Source organism: Mastigoproctus giganteus, chromosome 3, assembly GCF_048544385.1.
Source record: "Mastigoproctus giganteus isolate SK-2022 chromosome 3, ASM4854438v1, whole genome shotgun sequence".
Classification (NCBI taxonomy): Eukaryota; Metazoa; Arthropoda; class Arachnida; order Uropygi; family Thelyphonidae; genus Mastigoproctus; species Mastigoproctus giganteus.
In genome coordinates, this window is record NC_143577.1 from 246,896,699 (window position 1) to 246,915,854 (window position 19,156).

The 19,156-nt window shown below is 37.2% G+C and overlaps 1 protein-coding gene across 1 annotated transcript in view; it reads right to left on the reverse strand.

Moving 5' to 3' along the window:
• The window catches only part of Nf1 (neurofibromin 1), a 1,111,953-nt gene that overhangs the window by 1,073,584 nt on the left and 19,213 nt on the right, over positions 1-19,156 (reverse strand). The window contains exons 2-3 of the mRNA XM_090369763.1: positions 17,892-18,035; positions 4,319-4,411 (exon numbers count right to left, since the gene is read on the reverse strand). Coding sequence (XP_090225889.1) covers positions 4,319-4,411; positions 17,892-18,035 — 237 coding nt within the window. The remainder of the gene's footprint in view (positions 1-4,318; positions 4,412-17,891; positions 18,036-19,156) is intronic.

Below are 19,156 nucleotides of genomic sequence, written 5' to 3' on the forward strand. Positions count from 1 at the left end.
GTCTTGTCTGACAAATTTGATAGGATATTATGATGTGGTTACAAAGGAACTGGAGGCAAAAAATAATTTTCATATATCATATATTTGGATTTCAGGAAAGCTTTTGGACACTGTTGCGCATGGAACACTATTGTACAAATTGGAGCAGAATGATATTAAGGGTAAGTTGCTACAATGGATAAAAGGATGGTTAAGTGGGAGAAGACAGAGGGTGGTAATCAATGGGTGCTGCTGTTCGTGGACTAATGTTATTAGTGGAGTCCCACAGGGTTCGGTGTTGGGTCCACTGTTGTTTTGTATATTTATCAATGATATTGATGAAGGTGTATCAGGCTTAATATCAAAGTTTGCATATGATACAAAGGTTGGCAGGGTTATTAATGACAGTAATGGCAGTGTGCTACTGCAACAGGATCTAGATAATTTGGGCAGATGGGCTAAGAAGTGGCAACTGAAGTTTAACCTTGACAAATGCAAAGTACTGCATATGGGTAGAAGTAACCCCAGAGAAACGTACCAACTGTGTGGTACTACACTTAAGGTGGTAGAAAATGAAAAAGACCTGGGAGTAATTGTGCAGTCAGATATGAAGTTCTCTGAACAATGCAGACAGGCTGCCAGGGCAGGTCATGGGGTTTTGTCAATGATATATAGGAATTTTGCTAGCAGGGAAAAGGAGGTGATTGTCCCTATGTATAAGGTCCTTCCTAAAATGAGGCCTCCAGACCTGTATGCAGTACTCAAGACGTGGCCTGACCATTGCTTTATACAGAGGGACAATCACCTCCTTCTCCCTGCTAGCAAAATTCCTATATATCATTGACAAAACCCCATGACCTGCCCTGGCAGCCTGTCTGCATTGCTCAGAAAACTTCATATCTGACTGCACAATTACTCACAGGTCTTTTTCATTTTCTACCACCTTAAGTGTAGTACCACACAGTTGGTACGTTTCTCTGGGGTTACTTCTACCCATATGCAGTACTTTGCATTTGTCAAGGTTAAACTTCAGTTGCCACTTCTTAGCCCATCTGCCCAAATTATCTAGATCCTGTTGCAGTAGCCACTGCCATTACTGTCATTAACAACCCTGCCAACCTTTGTATCATCTGCAAACTTTGACATTAAGCCTGATATACCTTCATCAATATCATTGATAAATATACAAAACAACAGTGGACCCAACACCGAACCTTGTGGGACTCCACTAATAACATTAGTCCAAATGTAGATTTACTTGAGCATGTACAGAGAAGGGCAACAAGATTGGTGAGGGGAATGAAGGGATCCTCTTACCAAGAGAGCCTTAAGTTCTGCAAATTGCAGTGGCTGGAGACTAGGCACTTGCGCGGCGATCTGATCGAGGTGTATAAGGCCTTGGATGGGTTGAGCACGCTGAATTCTGATGGGATCCTTCCACTTGTTCAGATTACGAACCTAAGGGGGCATAAATTCAAATTAAGAAAGGCCAGATGTAGACTAGATGTGCGGAAATTTTCCTTTAGCCAGCGGGTGGTTAATTGCTGGAACAAACTACCATCTGTCGTTGTGGAAGTTAATAGGTTGAATAAATTTAAGGAGGAACTGGACAGGCATTTGGAGGAATGGTGTGATTTTTTTTTTTTTTTTTGGCTGATGCTGCATAAGTCATACACTTGCTTTCTTGCATCACATGCCACTACTACTACTACTGCTACTACATCACTAATTTCATATGGCTCAGCCTCACTCACACAGCCTCTTCTCAGCATGAAGGGACTAAATGAACTATTTAGGAATTAATTATAATCCAGTAGAGTGGAGACTTTTTATTGACTTATCAAAGAGGGGTCTCAAATGCGTGTTGCTCCAAAATGGAAATAAATATGGGTCAATTCCAATAGCTTCCTCTATGCATTTGAAAGAAATAAAAGAACTTGAAATTGTTGACAAATATTAAGTATGAAGAACATGGTTGGTTTGCTGCACTGATTTTAATGTTACTTAGACAGCAATCTGGCTATGCTACACAAAAATGTCTTGCTTTTGTGTAAGCAGGACAGTTGGGCAAGGAGTAAGCACTAGGATATCAAGGTCTGGCCAAAGAGGGGCAGTTTGTTGCTTGGATCAAAGAACATAGTTTATTAACCACTGGTAGATCCCAAAACTCTCCTCCTTTCACCCTTGCACATCAAACTGGGTTTGATGAAACAGTTTGTGAAACTTTACCTCAGGAAGTCCCTACTTCAACTACCTTTATACTAAATTCCCATCCATCACCCAAGAGAAGCTAAAACAAGGAATTTTTGTTGGACCTCAAATTCACAAACCGATGAGGGAACTATGAATAAAAGAGAAAAATAAGCACGGATCTGTTGGGTTCTCAACAACGGGCTTCAGGTCTGTTGTTGAGAACCTCTTAGGGAACAACAAGGATCCAGACTACAAGAATATAATTGAAAATGTGTTAGCAAGCCTCAAGGAGCTGGTTCGCAACGTGAGTGTTAAGGTACATTTTTTACACTTCCACATCGACTACTTCCCAGAAAATCTAGGAAGCGTTAGTGAAGAAGAGGGTAACAGGTTTCACCAGAAACATTAAAGACATGGAGATGGGGAGGTGAAATGTCATCATGACGGCTGACTATTGCATGGGAGATCAGTGTTTGAATCAAGTGGTTGAATCAACCAATAACTGAGATTCTGTCAGAAAAAGTACATGGGGTTTGGCAGACTGTAAGTGGAAATGGACATCGTTGAGATTAGAATTTATTACATATAAAATATAAATATTCAAGAAGAAAAAATATATATTTATACAAATTGCAGTATTTGCACAAAATGAAAAAAACAGATCAGCAAAAGACATTCTGCAACTAGATATAAAAGCATTTGGTCAGACACCACAGCATGCTATCTGAATGTTTATTCTTGAATGGCCCAACTCACACACATTATGCATTACTAGTCATAAAGTAATCCTGACTGGATGCACCAATTGAACCCTGGAACTGAAAATTTGATTGTATGATATGCTTTCTGACACAGTTGTGGGAAATTCTTCAAAGAGCATGTTAACTATCACATATTTGAGCAAGCACTTGACAATTACAGCTGATCATTTTGATGACAGGCACTGAATACTCAGTGCTAGATGCTGTTCTAACTGGTTAATACATTTTTCACTTTGCTCTCAATCTATCAGGAAATGAATAATATGCTCAATGGTTTGGAGTATGTGGAGCTGTGTCTTGCGCTCCCTGGCTGCAAACTCACTCCCCTGGATTCCTTTCTCTGATTCACTGGTACTCATATAGGCATATATGTTAAATAGCATGTTTATTTAGCAGAACCACAATCATTTAATGACTTGTGTTCTTAATTCATGCCAGCAACACCAGCATTCCATCAGATATGAACAGATAAATTTCTAGGAGCACTGTTTTATGGTTCATACAAAATTGTTACAAAAATCTCCACCAGTTAAAAGGTAAAGATTTAAGACAACTTTTTTTCATTTGTTATTAATTGACTTTTGTGTCATTCTGTGTATAAGAACAACAGTCATCTATTTAACAGAAATAGAATTAAAAATTAAAGCAGATCAATAGCAAATAAAAACCAGCTGTGAATAAAAAGAAAATTTGGCTAAGGTAAAGAAAGACTGCACGAGAAGCATGCAAAAGTTCGATGAAATTTACCGGTAAAAGTACTTTGCTGTAACGGCATTTGTATTGTTGCTTGCTCAGTAAACAGACTGTGGGTGTTATCGGTCTGGAGTAGAAGTTGAATCCCACAGGAGCTTGAAACTCTCCCGAAGTGGGGGGGGGGGTTACCTGACCTTTTTTCTTTAGAATCACTAATTGAATTAACTAACTGAATCAAGAACAGAGTCATATTGGAAGTTCTGATGTTGTAAAAAATGTTCGTAACGTAGTTTCACCGGTAAACGTTTTCGACGTTTGCTGTGCTTATCCTGTGGGCTTCCTTTGCCTTTTTTTTTTTCTTAATAAACAATTTATCCACTAATCCACTAGTGATTCTAAAGAAAAAAGGTCAGGTTACCCCCTCCACTTCGGGAGGGTTTCAATCTCCCATGGGATTCAATTTCTACTCCTGACCGATAACACCCAATGTATGTTTACTGAGCGAGCAAAAATACAAATGCTGTTACGGCAAAGTACTTTTACCGGTAAATTTCATCGAACTTTTGTGTGCTTCTCATGCAGTCTTTGCCAAAAATTTTTAGAATTTCATAAAAAAAAAATAAAACAATATAAAATGCTAAACTAAGATATTTATGTAGTAAAAGTAAAAATACAGCTCAACATACACTTACTCCATTAAGGCACCTTTCAAGAGTGTCTAGAACAATAAGCTGAGATTCATAAAAGTTCTTTTCAAATTCTGGCTGGATCTGACCATGTGTGCGCTAAGAAAGGAAACATTTTTTTTTTTTTTTTAAAAGGCTTGGCATGTTAATACCCTTAAAAGTACTTTAAATGAAATACAGGATAGTTTTAAGGCATTATGCACAAAAAATAAAATCCCTTTCACAATTTATATATATATTTTTTAATCTTATTTTCAGGCATCATGAATGCTCCAAGTTTAGAGCAGAAGATAACTGCTGCCTAAGAAAACAATTAACTGAGAAATATATAGAATTATTACAAAAAACTGAACAATAAAAATTTATTACAAGTACACTAAACATGACACAAAGACCAAGGTTACATTCCTTGAAAGGATAGCTAAAAAGTTGTTCCTAACCTATGTGTTTAATGTGGGATCCACTGGCAACCCTGAACATGACAAAAACTCATCTCATACTGTGCACAAGGTATCTCCCATCAATGGATTTCACAGGTTGTAAACCCTATACTTGAGTTTGCAAATTGTAGAAGAGAAGGAACATGCACTTGATCTTTCATGCAGTTACAGAAATTCAGGGTGATCAGATTGCACAATCTGAGAGACCATGCCTTTGGAGCTGAATAGAAAAATCCATCTGAGCAATTTGCCATACTCAGGAATCCTGTTACTGCATTGTAGCAATAGGGCAGTATCTCCCTCTTGCTTAAAATCAAATCTTTGAAATCTTCATTACGCTGAGGCTTTAACCAGCTGAAGTATATCCAAGTAAAAAATTCTAGTTACAGTTTTTTCAATAAAGAAAAATCTTCTTAGTGTTTAAATCTTTTTAAAGTGTTTAATTATTTTGTGGTAACTCTGTATCACAAGCATATATATATAAATACATTAATTTTTTTGGGTTGGTTTTTTTTTTTTTTTTTTTTTGGCTGATGCTGTATAAGCTTGATTTTTTGTATCATATTGCCTCTACTAATGCTTATGCTAATTTTTTTTTTTTTATCTGCAGCAGTATTTGCATTTTTATCTTCTGTTTTCAAATCAATGGGCTCTGTTTATCAGCATAACTTATACTGACTTTTTTTTAATTAATTTTTTTTTTTATTTTACAGATGAAACTCTACTACTTCAACAGCCATCAACACCAGCATTCCATCAGATATGAAATGATAAATTGCTAGGAGCAATGATTGAAATAGGTCTTTACAGAGTCATGTTTCTGGTCAAAAAATTTACTCAATTTTTTGGGAATGGGAAAACATTCTACACTTTTTCCATTCTTATAAAAGACATTTCAGAATTATACATCTACTGAATATATTGGAAAGTGGTGTCAAAACATGGACAATGTCACTACCACATCCAGCTTTGTTCATCTAGGGCATTTTATACTTTTTTTTTTTTTTTAATTTGCTCTAGAGTGAAAAGGATAACAAGAACTCTATAGAATGTTTTTTTTTTTTTTTAATTTAAGGTATATTAGTGAAATTTCAAATCTTACTACGTCGTTTCCAGCCACTTCTCCGGCTAAATTTCTTGAATCAGTTTCCTTTGCCATTGGGATGTTATAAAGTTTTTCATTTTCTTTTTAAGCAAGCAAATTTTTTCTAAGCATTAGTAAAATTTAGAATAAGTTGGTTGTGAACAAAATCTCCATCAAATTTTGTAAGCAAATAGTCAAACAGCAGTTAGGCCCCTCAAGACTCAGGCACCACTGAGTAAGGAGCTACAAACCAATTCATTTAAAGAAGTAAATAACATTTTCAACTTCTTTTTACCATACAAACTTCAGTGTATACCTGATGGTATTTAGGATAGAGTTATATCTTTAATGGAAAAGTACAAGTGTTTCCCATATGACTGGAATAACTGGACAAAACATGTGCTTATCCCATTGTATAAGGCAATGGTCAGGCCACACCTTGGATACTGCACAAAGAAGTCTCATTTTAGGAAGGATGTACTGATGAATAAGTACTCATACCAAGTACTCATAAGTACTCATACCAAGTTCTGTAACTTGGAAAGAGTACCCATTGGACACTACTGAAGAAGTGTTTAAGGCTTTAAATAGATTGAGTAAACTAAATGCTAATGGCATCCTTATTCTTTCTCAGACAACACTCATAAGGGGACATAAAATTAAATAATGAAAAAGAATGGTTGATTATAAATGAATGATTATAAATGATATTAAACATATATTTTTTAAAACAAAAAATTATATTAAAATATATCATTTTGTTTTGTTATTGTAAGTTTTGAATGACTGCCTCAAATCATTATGGAAACCAAGAGCAGGTCATAAATATTCTAATGTCCTATGGTGAAAAACAGTCAAAAATTACATAAAAAATTAATCAAAGGAGATGAAACTGTATGTCAGTGACATCTGTATAAGGTTTTTACATTTTTAAAAAAGGACAAACAGTTTCATGATAGGGCCAAAAGAGGAAGACACAAAGAGGTCACATTGCAAATGAAACAAAGGTCAATGAAAATGATTGTCATATAAAAGCCAGTGACACTGCTAATGCATCAATGTTCAAAATAATGACAAACAGTTTCGAATACTGAAAAATATGCTCCATATGGGTGTACAAAAGCTAACAATACAAACAAAAACTTTTCCCCTAAAAATTTATGCAGTTCTGAATCCAGACAACAATTGATCAAATGGCATCATAATGAACTGCCAACAAAGAAAAATACCAATGTTATGCAAACCACTTTTTTGGGATAAACATGATGTCCTATAACTCTTCTTCCCCCCTTCAGGTAAGCTGTGATTTTTTGTACCTTTTCTAGAATAGTTTGTGTTTTTTTAATGTAATAATTGTTTTTATATTCTAGAAAGTTTTGTGATTCTTTATGTTATTTGTGTTATGGGAAATGTGTTATTTTTTATTCGCGATATTAAAATTTTATCATGGAAAAAAGTGTGCGCACACTGAGCATGCATGTTGGAAGTCTGAAACTTCTTTAGAATCTTTTGAAATGTTTACTTTTCGACATGTTGAATTAGAAATTTTTTCCGTCGAAATTTTTTATGAAATATAGTAGAGAATGACTAAAGAAATAATTTCTTTTTTAAATCGGAGCGCTAGAAGCTGAGATATGGCGATTTAAAACGTAAACTCGAGTTACACCATGGTTGCGCTGTAGGGGTACTGATTGCGTTGTATGTCACTGCTACATACAGTGCCGCGTAGCTTGCCTGGTAGGGAATAGTACAATGTGGAGGGAATCATTTCATGTCTCATTTTCGTGACGATTTTTGTCAAACCACGGACGCAAGTCGCTTCAATGTGAAAACTGCCTGGGGCACTACTAAAGAATTTTCACTTAAAAAGTCGGCAAAATGCTTGCAAGCCCATTGTTAAAATATTCACAGCTCACCACTGGATCAATGCCACATCAGATTGCTGCTGTACTGAGGGCAAAAGGAGGACCTACAAAGTATTAGGTAGGTGGTCATAATTCAGTGTTCACTCAGTGTATATGCTGAAGTGTGAATAATGTATTTTGTCTAAGTGAACAGGCAAGAGGTGTATGGAAGCAAAACTTCCATTAAACTCATAACTACCATAAGTACCTTTAACCATTAGAACTGGGTTGCATTTTTCCCAATGCAGTACAATACTATAAATTTATAGGGGAACCTTTCAATACAATAAATAGAAACAAACAGAATTTATCCATTACTGCATTCAATTTCTGATAAAAGGAATCAATTCTGCTCCCACCAAAGACTGAGACTGAATACTCAGCATTAACTGACATGAAAAGTACCTCATCCTACTGGAAGAGATAATATTTTTGCCACTAAGACTATTAGCATTAACATTAGTAGAGGCATATGATGCAAGAAAGCAAGCTTATACAAAGGGTACTAGGAAAGTTTTGCAATACAGCTTTGTTTATTTAATTTTTTCAAAGTAATTTCCTCTACATTCAATACACCTCTCCATCCTCCGAAACCAATCTTTAAACCAGTTCTGCCAAGTTTCACTAGGGAGTAAAGCACACTCGTTGTCCCAAGCCCGTGGAAGGTCCTCATCACTGGAAAACCGCCTCCCTTTTAGCTTCATTTTCACATGCGGGAACAGTGCAAAGTCGCAGGGAGCAAGGTCTGGACTGTAGGAAGGGTGCTCGAGAAGTTTCAGTCCTGTCGTGGTCAAATATTCGGTGCAGGCTCTGGAGCATTATCGTGATGGAGGTACCAGGTGTCCATTCTTGACTTTGGCCGCAGGTTCTTCATAGATCCAATGACTTTAGGCAGGCATTGTTTAGTATACCACTTAGCTGTGACTGTCTTCTGTGTGTCCAAAACGCCACGTTCCACAATTCCACTCGATTTGAAAAATACAGCTATCATTTTCTTCTTTACAGATCGGGATTTTCTGACAATTACGGGTGTGTCGTCATCATCAAAGACCCAAACTTTGTTTTGAGCCTTGGTCGGCAGATCATAATAGTACAGCCAAGTCTCGTCACCTGTCACGATGTTGTTCACATACCGAGATTGTCCCTTATCAAACTTTTTTAACATCTCCCGGCACCAAGTCACACGTCGTGTCATCTGCTCTTCAGTCAGTTGATGCGGCACCCAGAGAGAACAAAGTTTCTTCACGTGCAAATGATCTTGCAGAATCGAACGAATTGCTGGTGCATTTAGGCCCAAAGTATCCTCTATCTGTTGGTAGGTCACTCACCTGTTTTCGTCAAGCATTTTCCTCACAGCAGTAACGTTTTCCTCCGTAACTGACGTTCGTGGCCTTCCCGGCCTCTCAGAATCCTCCAGAGTGAAATTTCCCCTTTGGAATTCTCTATACCACCTGAATATCGTTGTACAATGTGGGCAATCAACATCTAGTGCAAGAGTCACTTCTTCTAAGCACTGGTCTTGGTTAAACCACGCACGAAATTATACCGCAAAACTGTCCTTATCTCATTTCGTGACCACGATGCCATCGCAAGCACTTTACACTCTCACTACTAATGAATAACTGAGCCCATCGACTTGGCGCGGCGGCTACTATGCACATATGAACATGTCTCAACATGCAGCAACAAGCAGCTTCCTGTGATTCATTGTTGCGTCATATTGCAAAACTTTCCTAGTACCCTTTGTATAGCATCAACCAAAAAAAAAAAAACACCTTCCCGTTTCACCCACCTATTCACTCCAAAAATTTTTGCCTAGTTCAGCCTTGAATTTATTTAAGCTGTCAACTTCCACAAAAACAGACGGAAGTTTGTTCCAGAAGCAACCACCAGTGGGTGGCTGATGGTTGATAAAGGAAAATTTCTGCACGTCTATCTACAACTGTCTTTCCTCAATTTGAATTTTTGCCTCTTCAGTTGCAGAATCTGAGCAAGAGGAAGAATCCCATCCGCATTGAGCTTGCTCAAATGATTCAAGGCCTTATACACCTCAATCAGATCACCTCGCAGGTGTCTAGTCTCCAGATGCTGCAATTTGAAGAACTTAAGCCTACCTTGGTAACAGCAACCCTCTGTTCCATTCACTAATTTCGTTGCCCTTCTCTGTACTCGTTCTAGTAGGTCAACATCTTTCCTAAAGTGAAGCAACCAGACCTCTTTGCAGTACTTAAGGTGTGGCCTGACCATTGCTTTATACAAGGGGATAATCACCTCCTTATCCCTGCTAGAAAAATTCTTATATATCATTGACAAGACCACATGAGCTACTCTTACAGCTTGTGTGCACTGTTCAGAAAACTTCATATCTGACTGCACAATTACCCCCCCAGGTCTTTTTCATTCTTCACTACCCTGAGTGTAGTACCACACAGTTAGTATGTTACTCTGGGGTTACTACCCATATGCAGTACTTCGCATTTATCAATGTTAAACTTCAGTAGACACCTCTCAGTCCATTTGCTCAACTCCTCTAGAATTTAAGATAAATTTGCACATCCCCAATCCATGGGGACCTCCCCTGAGTCCAAAGATGCCCTCATAATCATGGCTAAGGGCCTGCTTAGTTCCTTTGCTGCCTCCTTTAATATAACTGGATAGATCCAATCCACTCCCAGCTGCCTTCCTGATGTTTGACTTCAGCAATTTCTCCTCTACTTTGCTCTCAGTTATTACAAAATCATTTAACTCCCTAATAGAGTTTGAAAAGCTTCTGGACTCCACTTCCCTACAGAATTTCTCATGTGTGGGTGTAGATGCAAAATACTCATTCAGTGTGTCAGCTACCTGAGCAGAATCATCAACAATTGTACCATCAATATCAAGTGGACCAATCTGATTCATCTTCCTCTAAAGTTCCTCTTCCTTCCTTCTAAAGTTTACATAACTAACAAAGTCTTTGCTGTTTTTCTTTGCATCCTTTGCCAAAGATTTCTCATAATCTGCCTTTGCTTGCCTAATCTCCTTTGTGACTTGATTACAAACTATCTTTTATCTACCATAGGCATCTGTGTCTCCTGATAATTTATATGCATCCCATGCATTTTTCTTCTCCACCACGAGTCTCATTAGTTGATCTGACATCCAAATTTTGAACTTTATTCAGTGTTCTCATAAGCACAGGAACTTTTTGTAAACTAAAATTAGTTGGTATGAAAAGTCTAGTAGCTTCCAAGATGAATTCCTTGAATGCTTCTCATTTAGAATTTGCCATTGGTAACATCATCAGTTAGTCCCACTGTATAGAATTTAAAAACTGTCTGTGACCACTGTAGTCACCTTTACAAAAGCAAAAACTTTTCCCTTTACCCCTGATGGTAGTTACATCTTAGAGTAAATCCCACGTTAGTACACTGTGATCACTGCCACCTAGTCATTCCTTTATCTGCTGATTCTTAATGCATGAATAATCACTGCTGATAATCAGATCAAGGGTATTACTCCCTCTAGTTTGCTCTCAAACATGCTGCCGTAGAAAACAATCATCCAATAAATCCACAAAGGTGTTGCTAGTGTGTGAGTGACCAAACCACAAGCTCCAGTCTATATCTGGGAAGTTAAAATCCCCCATTATAAGACAATCTGATTTACTGGTGCCCACTCTATTTCTCTGTACAGCTGTTCATTATACTCAGAGTCATTAGGCCTATAACACACTTCTACTCTCAAATATTGCTTTCCCACTGCTTTTGTCACATCAAAATGACTCAACACTGCACTGTCCACCATGTCAACTGGATGCACTTCCTTAGATTTATGTTTCATAACTATCAGCATGACCCCTCCTCCCTTTCTACCTTGTCTACCCTTTCTGTACACGTTGTATGTCTCTGATATCCCAACAATATCTGACTTTGATGTCTTGACCAGCACCTCAAATTTATCAAATTTATTTACTATACTCCTAGCATTGGTGTACCTGCAAATATACATGCACCTGTTCTTACTCTTAGAATTCTTAAAGCATTATGCTATATTTTTCTTCATTCTTTTGGAATTCAGATTTGATTGTGCTTCTGAAAACTCTTTAATTTTTTTGAAGTTAACCTCCTAAAAAAAATCTTGAACTTTATTCAGTATTCTCGTAAGCAGAGGATCTTTTAGTAAACAAAAATGAATACAGTTTAAAAGTAAAAGTTTTAACACAAAATAACATTGCCTGTTTTATTTATGTACATCTGTGTGCTAAATCAATTCTTAAATATGAATATCTTAGTATAATCATACATGTTTTATATACTTAGCATTATTTTACATGTTAAATGTAATTACGAAGAAAACACAACTCATGCTTCACATGTGAGACTCTGCCATGAGCATCTGCTAGAGGTACTAGTATTAGGAAGAGGAGAGGAATTTAGAAAAAGGCAGGAAATGTACTCCTGTATTAGAATATATGTTAAGAGTAATTAAATAGTATGATGCCTCATTTCATGCAGCATCATGCTCTTGAAACCCCCATCATACTCTCATAACTCCCTCTCTCATTAAAACAAAGGTATAATGAGAGTGAGAGTAATCTACAGACCAGAAAATTGTGAAGAGAATGACGAGAGTTTTTCTCTCGTCATTCTCTTCACAATCTTTACTTGCAGAAGGAATGGGCAGGCAAGTGCAAATATCTTATTATGGGTAGTTTCAATCTGCCCCAGATTGACTGGAATACATGGGAGGAAAACTCACCCACCTTGAAGAAAAATTTTTCTAAACTAGCTGATTATTATTTGTACCACCATGTCAGAGATAATACTAAGGGTGAGAATATTCTTGACCTCATCATTACTCACAAATTAGATGTTATCACAGGGCTTAAAATACAGGAACCATTGGAAGGTAGTTATCTTACTGGTATTAATTTATATTAATTTAGATTAATTTATATATGGTATTAATATAATTAATACCATACTGGTATTAATTTCAGAAGAGGAGAATTTGACAGTTTAAGGTGCTATATGGCATCTATTAATTGGACGGATTGCAGAGTGAAGGCAAATACACTTGAATTATGAAATTAAAGCAAAAATCACAGAAGCAACGAACACACATGCCATTAAGCAAATATTGCAGGAGGAAGAGGATGCTGAAATGGATGAATGTGGAGCTGGCTGGTCAAATAGAACAGAAACAGATAGCATGGGATAGATACAGAGCGATGAAAAATACTGAAGCCTACAACAGCCACAAGTTGATTTGTAATAATACTACAGATAAGGTTGGAGAGATCAAGGCTGCTAAGAGAGCAAAGAATGGGGACAGGGAATTTTTCATGTATGTGGAGACATGAAAAATTCCTAAGAGGCTGCGTGAGTGAGGCTGAGTCATATGAAATTAGTGACTTCAAAATTACAGATGACTGTTTATTAGAAAACCTTTTGAGCATAAAGGCAAGTAAGGCTCCTGGAGCAGATGGCATGTACCCAGTAATTTTGAGGGAGGCTGCCAGGGAGCATATGAAATCAATGAAGTTAATTATGATGGCATCTTTGGACTTGAGTGAGATTCCTTTGGATTGGAGAAGTACCAAGGTATCGCCAATACATAAAGGTGGTTCTAAGAGCGAAGTGGTAACTACAGTCTGGTTAGTCTGACTTCAGTGATGGGAAAATCTTAGAAGCAATGGTTAAGAGTGCAATTCAGGGACATTTAGATAGATGCAGCATTCTGAATAGTACAGAACATGGTTTTGTTAAGGAAAAACCTTCTCAGAGTATTATAAACCTGGTAACAGGTACCAGGTTTATAAGGCTCTAAGAGGAGTTAGTAAAATTAATGAAGGCGGAATTTTCACTGTTACAGAGAATTGCAGAACCCAAGGGCATAAATTCAAATTGCAGGAGAAGAGGTTTAGGTAGACTAGATTGTAGGAAGTTTGGGTTTTTTTTTCCCCAGCCAGTGCAGCAAAAGCCTATATAAAAGCCTATATGGCTATTAGTAATGAATTTTATGTTAGTTATTCCAGTAATATATGGTAATTTATCTGAATGTTATTATTATTATTACTAGCCATATAGTGAAAGGAAACCTGAGGCTTATACTGCACCAGCTAAAAAAAAAAATTTCCGAATTACCCTGGGGGGGGGAGAGAGAGAAGTAGAAGGGAATCAACCAAGAAAGAGAAGAATGATGATATCCAGCTCAGGACCCTGGGTGTGCCAAGCCCATACTCACCAGATGTGAGCCCCTGGGGTTAAATGGTTATATACAAGTCACTGCTAATGCAAAGATGTGTTAAAGCTGTCACTAAATGTTTAAACCATTGCCACATTACTCCTAAATTATTATGTAATTCACTTCAACAATTGACTCTCTTTGGAATTAAATTAAGAAATGTTTTCCATTGTGGTCCTGCATATTATATTACTTATAATAACTGTCTCTGAAAAATCTCAGGTAGAAGATAGTGTTTATTTTGCTGGGAACTAACGAGCATCTTATTTTTGGAAAGAAAGTGGCTTAACAGAACTGAACAATTTTTAAAAAGAACAATCACCTTAAAGACCATTATGTTTTTGTTCGAATGAACAAAAATTTGTATAGTAGTTTAAGTTTGTGCTTAGTCATAATTATTATGGCCACTTTAGATGACTGCTATGAGAACACAGATTCTGATTTATGTCTACAAGTTTCATTTTGCCCTTGTAAATTTTTTTTTTAAATATGAATAGAAACAATATATTCAGTTCTTTCAAATAAGAAAGAGTATTTTGTTGCAAACTTCTTTGCACACAAATTCCTATTTCCTGAAAGTATACTAAGATTCCTGAACCTGTGGTTACTCAAAGAGAACTCAAACTCACTCTCAGCTGATCAAGATAATTTTATAATACAAATACCTTTTCTTTCATTGTTAAGGTCAAAAGGGGGGCAGGGGAGGAAAACTGTTTAGCTTCAAACGTTTTTGCATAACTGAATTGTTGGATTATTCTAATGAAAAGAAAATTAAATAGGGAGACTAATTTCACAATAATTCTACTAACATTTTTACTAGCTTTGAGAAGTTTTTTCCACAGATCCTACAGGAATTCAAGCCTCATCCCAATTAAGTAGTTGATTCAAATCTATTTATGCATTTAGTTTCTTTTGTTAATTTTTAATATAATTTCAAATATTGCAAGTAATCAATTCTTTGTTGTAATCCTCATAAAATTTGTGAGGAAGTTCTCAAACATTCTTTTAATATCAACTTTGTACTTATGTAGTTTTATCAAAACCTTAAAAATATGTTCCTAAGATGATTTATGTAAAATTAAATTTTCTGTTTATACTCCGGCACGACAACCAAGTCAGTAGAGTTTACAATAAATCGTCAATACAAATATTTATCGTATTTAGTAGTCACGGCCTTGAATTCCGGTCCACTCAAGGAACGCGTGCTATGCACTCTCGCTCCTAACCACTGGGCTACATCAGGCCACTCTACGGCACACACTGCCATCTTTACTATATAAAATTGTTTCTTAGAATAGTATGAAACCTGGGATGAGAGATTCCATCAGCATGCCAGTGCCATTTTTTTTTCGTCAGCACAATTAAGTGGTAACCTATTTTTTTACCCTTTGGATATACTGAGAAAAATTTCTTTGTGCACATTATTGCAAATCATATTTGTCTGTATAAGATCTTTAGCACCTGTGAATGTGTTTGCCCCTATTATTTTTTGACTGTCACAGCAAAAAAAAATAACCAATCATATGGAAAAGATCAGTATTAGTTGCATAGTGCAAAGAAGCCCTAAGCTTTTGTTACACCAGCCCAAAAAAAAATTAAGAAACCACCAATTTGACTCACTCCTCATGTAGTAGTAGTAGTAGTGGCATGTGATGCAAGAAAGCAAGTGTATGAGCTTATGCAGCATCAGCCAAAAAAAAAAAAAAAAAAAAACACACCATTCCCTCCAAATGCCTGTCCAGTTCCTCCTTAAATTTATTCAACCTATCAACTTCCACAACGACAGATGGAAGTTTGTTCCAGCAATTAACCACCCGCTGGCTAAAGGCAAATTTCCGCACATCTATTCTACATCTGTCTTTTCTTAATTTGAATTTATTTATGCCCCCTTAGGTTCGTAAGCTGCACAAGTGGAAGGATCCCATCAGAATTCAGCGTGCTCAACCCATTCAAGGCCTTATATACCTCAATCAGATCACTGCGCAGGTGCCTAGTCTCCAGCCACTGCAATTTGCAGAACTTAAGCCTCTCTTGGTAAGAGGATCCCTTCATTCCCCTCACCAATCTTGTTGCCCTTCTCTGTACACGCTCAAGTAAATCTACATCCTTCCTAAAATGAGGCCTCCAGACCTGTATGCAGTACTCAAGGTGTGGCCTGACCATTGCCTTATACAGAGGGATAATCACCTCCTTTTCCCTGCTAGCAAAATTCCTATATATCATTGACAAAACCCCATGACCTGCCCTGGCAGCCTGTCTGCATTGTTCAGAGAACTTCATATCTGACTGCACAATTACTCCCAGGTCTTTTTCATTTTCTACCACCTTAAGTGTAGTACCACACAGTTGGTACTTTTCTCTGGGGTTACTTATACCCATATGCAGTACTTTGCATTTGTCAAGGTTAAACTTCAGTTGCCACTTCTTAGCCCATCTTCCCAAATTATCTAGATCCTGTTGCAGTAGCACACTGCCATTACTGTCATTAACAACCCTGCCAACCTTTGTATCATCTGCAAACTTCGACATTAAGCCTGATATACCTTCATCAATATCATTGATAAATATACAAAACAACAGTGGACCTAACACCGAACCCTGTGGGACTCCACTAATAACATTAGTCCAAGAAGAGCAGCACCCATTGATTACCACCCTCTGTCTTCTCCCACTTAACCATCCTTTTATCTATTGTAGCAACTTACCCTTAATACCATTCTGCTCCAATTTGTACAATAGTCTTCCATGCGCAACAGTGTCAAAAGCTTTCCTGAAATCCAAATATATGATATCAAAATTATTTTTTGCCTCCAGTTCCTTTGTAACCACATCATAATAACCTATCAAATTTGTCAGACAAGACTTTCCCTTAACAAACCCATGCTGTGTCTGAATTATTGCTGTAGTCTTGTCTAGATGATCCTGCAATGCATCTTTAACCAGCGACTTCATTATTTTACCCGGAACAGAAGTTAAACTAACTGGTCTGTAATTACTCGTGTCACCCTTCGATCCCCCTTTGTGAATTGGGGATACATTTGCACATCTCCAGTCCGCGGGAACTCCCCTGAGTCCAAGGATGCTCTCATAATTATGGCTAAGGGTTTGCTTAGTTGCTTTGCCACCTCCTTTAATATAACTGGATAGATCCCATCCACCCCAGGTGCTTTTCTTACGTTTAATGTAGATGTCTATTCACCTGAGCTTTGAATTTCTCCAAGCTATAAGCTTCAACCACCCATGGAGGCAACTTATTCCAATAATTAACCTCTCTCTCTCTCAATTTGAACTTATGAGCCCTAGTTTCCTTCATATTCATTATTATACAAGAAGAAGTGATAATGTTAATCTGTTTCCTGCTGGTTAAGATAGAACAGTTAATGATCAATTTGTCCACCTTCAAACAATCAACTGGATCCTGTTACAAGGTGGCAAACAATACAGATATTTCATATTATCATCATCAAAATAGCTCCTATCCTAAATTTCAGTTTTTTTTTTGTGGTGGTAAGCAAAGATGAGACATCTATCTCATTGTCTATCTCGTCCCTGATTAGTTGTCAGCAACCAAAAGAGCTTCAAGCTATTATTAGCTCATTTTGCCAAAACTACACCCATGCCTCAGCATTACTAATGCAATAAGAAATTATATAGCTTTATATCCCAGTTCAGTTCTTGAGATACCTGTTCTTAGATATGGAGTAATCTCTATACCAATTTTTATTATGAACAGAAAGTGTTCAAGGTCTCTAGCTATATGTATGCTACAAAAAAAATTAAATAATGTTCATATGTGTAAATTTTCTTTGCATAAGTACACACATTTTTAACTTAAACAGTATCAAATATTTAGAACTCTGAATCACTTAAAAACTCAAGGTTTCAATATATATATATAATTAAAATATATTTTTTCAACTTACCATTTCATTTACAGAATGAAGAATTTTGGTAAGGCCAGAAATAACTAATGAGAATTTGTATTTGCTAATATTGATGAGAGACTCTTTATTTTGTTCCACATTTATCCTGGAATGGGTTGTCTGAGGACCACTTCTACAAGGTAGCTGAAATAATCAAATCTAATTTAAATAATTCTTCAAATTAGTAATAGTAAAATAGCAAAATGAACACATGGTTGAATTATATTTTGGAGAAAGGCTTTTGATACTGTTGCACATGGAAGACTGCTACACAAATTGGAGCAGTGTGACATTGGAGGCAAATTGCTGCTATGGATAAAGGGGTGGTTGAGGGGGAGAAGACAGAGAGTGGTAATCAATGGACACTGCTCATCGTGGACTGATGTTATTAGTGGAGTCCCTCAGGGCTCAGTGTTGGGTCCATTATTGTTTTCTGTATTTATAAATGATATTGATGATGGTATATCGGGCTTAATGTCCAAGTTTGCAGACGATACAAAGGTTGGCAGGGTTGTCAAGGACACTACTGACACTATGCTGCTGCAACAGGATCTGGAAAGGTTGAGCAGATGGGCTGAGAGGTGGCAAATGAAGTTTAACATTGACAAATGTAAAGTACTACACATGGGAAACAGCAACCCCAGAGCAACGTATCAACTCTATGGTACAACACTGACAGTGGTAGAGAATGAAAGGGACTTGGGGGTGGTTGTGCAGGCAGATATGAAGTTCCCTGAGCAGTGCAGACGGGCTGCAAGAGTAGCTCATGGAGTATTGTCAATGATATACAGGAATTTTTCCAGCAGGGATAAGGAGGTGATTATTCCATTGTATAAGGCGATGGTCAGGCCACACCTAGAGTACTGTATACAGGTCTGGAGGCCTCATTTCAAGAAGGATGTAGAGCTGCTGGAACGAGTACAGAGAAGGGCAACAAGATTAGTGAATGGAACAAAGGGGTGCTCTTACGAAGAAAGGCTTAAGTTTTGCAAATTACAGTGTCTGGAGACTAGGCACCAGCGAGGTGATCTGATAGAGGTGTATAAAGCCTTGAATGGTTTAAGCATGCTCAATGCTGATGGGATTCTTCCTCTAGCTCAGAATAATCACCTGAGAGGGCATAAATTCAAATTGAGGAAAGACAGATGTAGGATAGACGTGCGGAAATTTGCCTTTAGCCAGCGAGTGGTTGGTTGGTGGAACAGACTTCCATCCCTTGTGGTGGAGGTTGATAGCCTAAATAAGTTTAAGGCTCAGCTGGACAG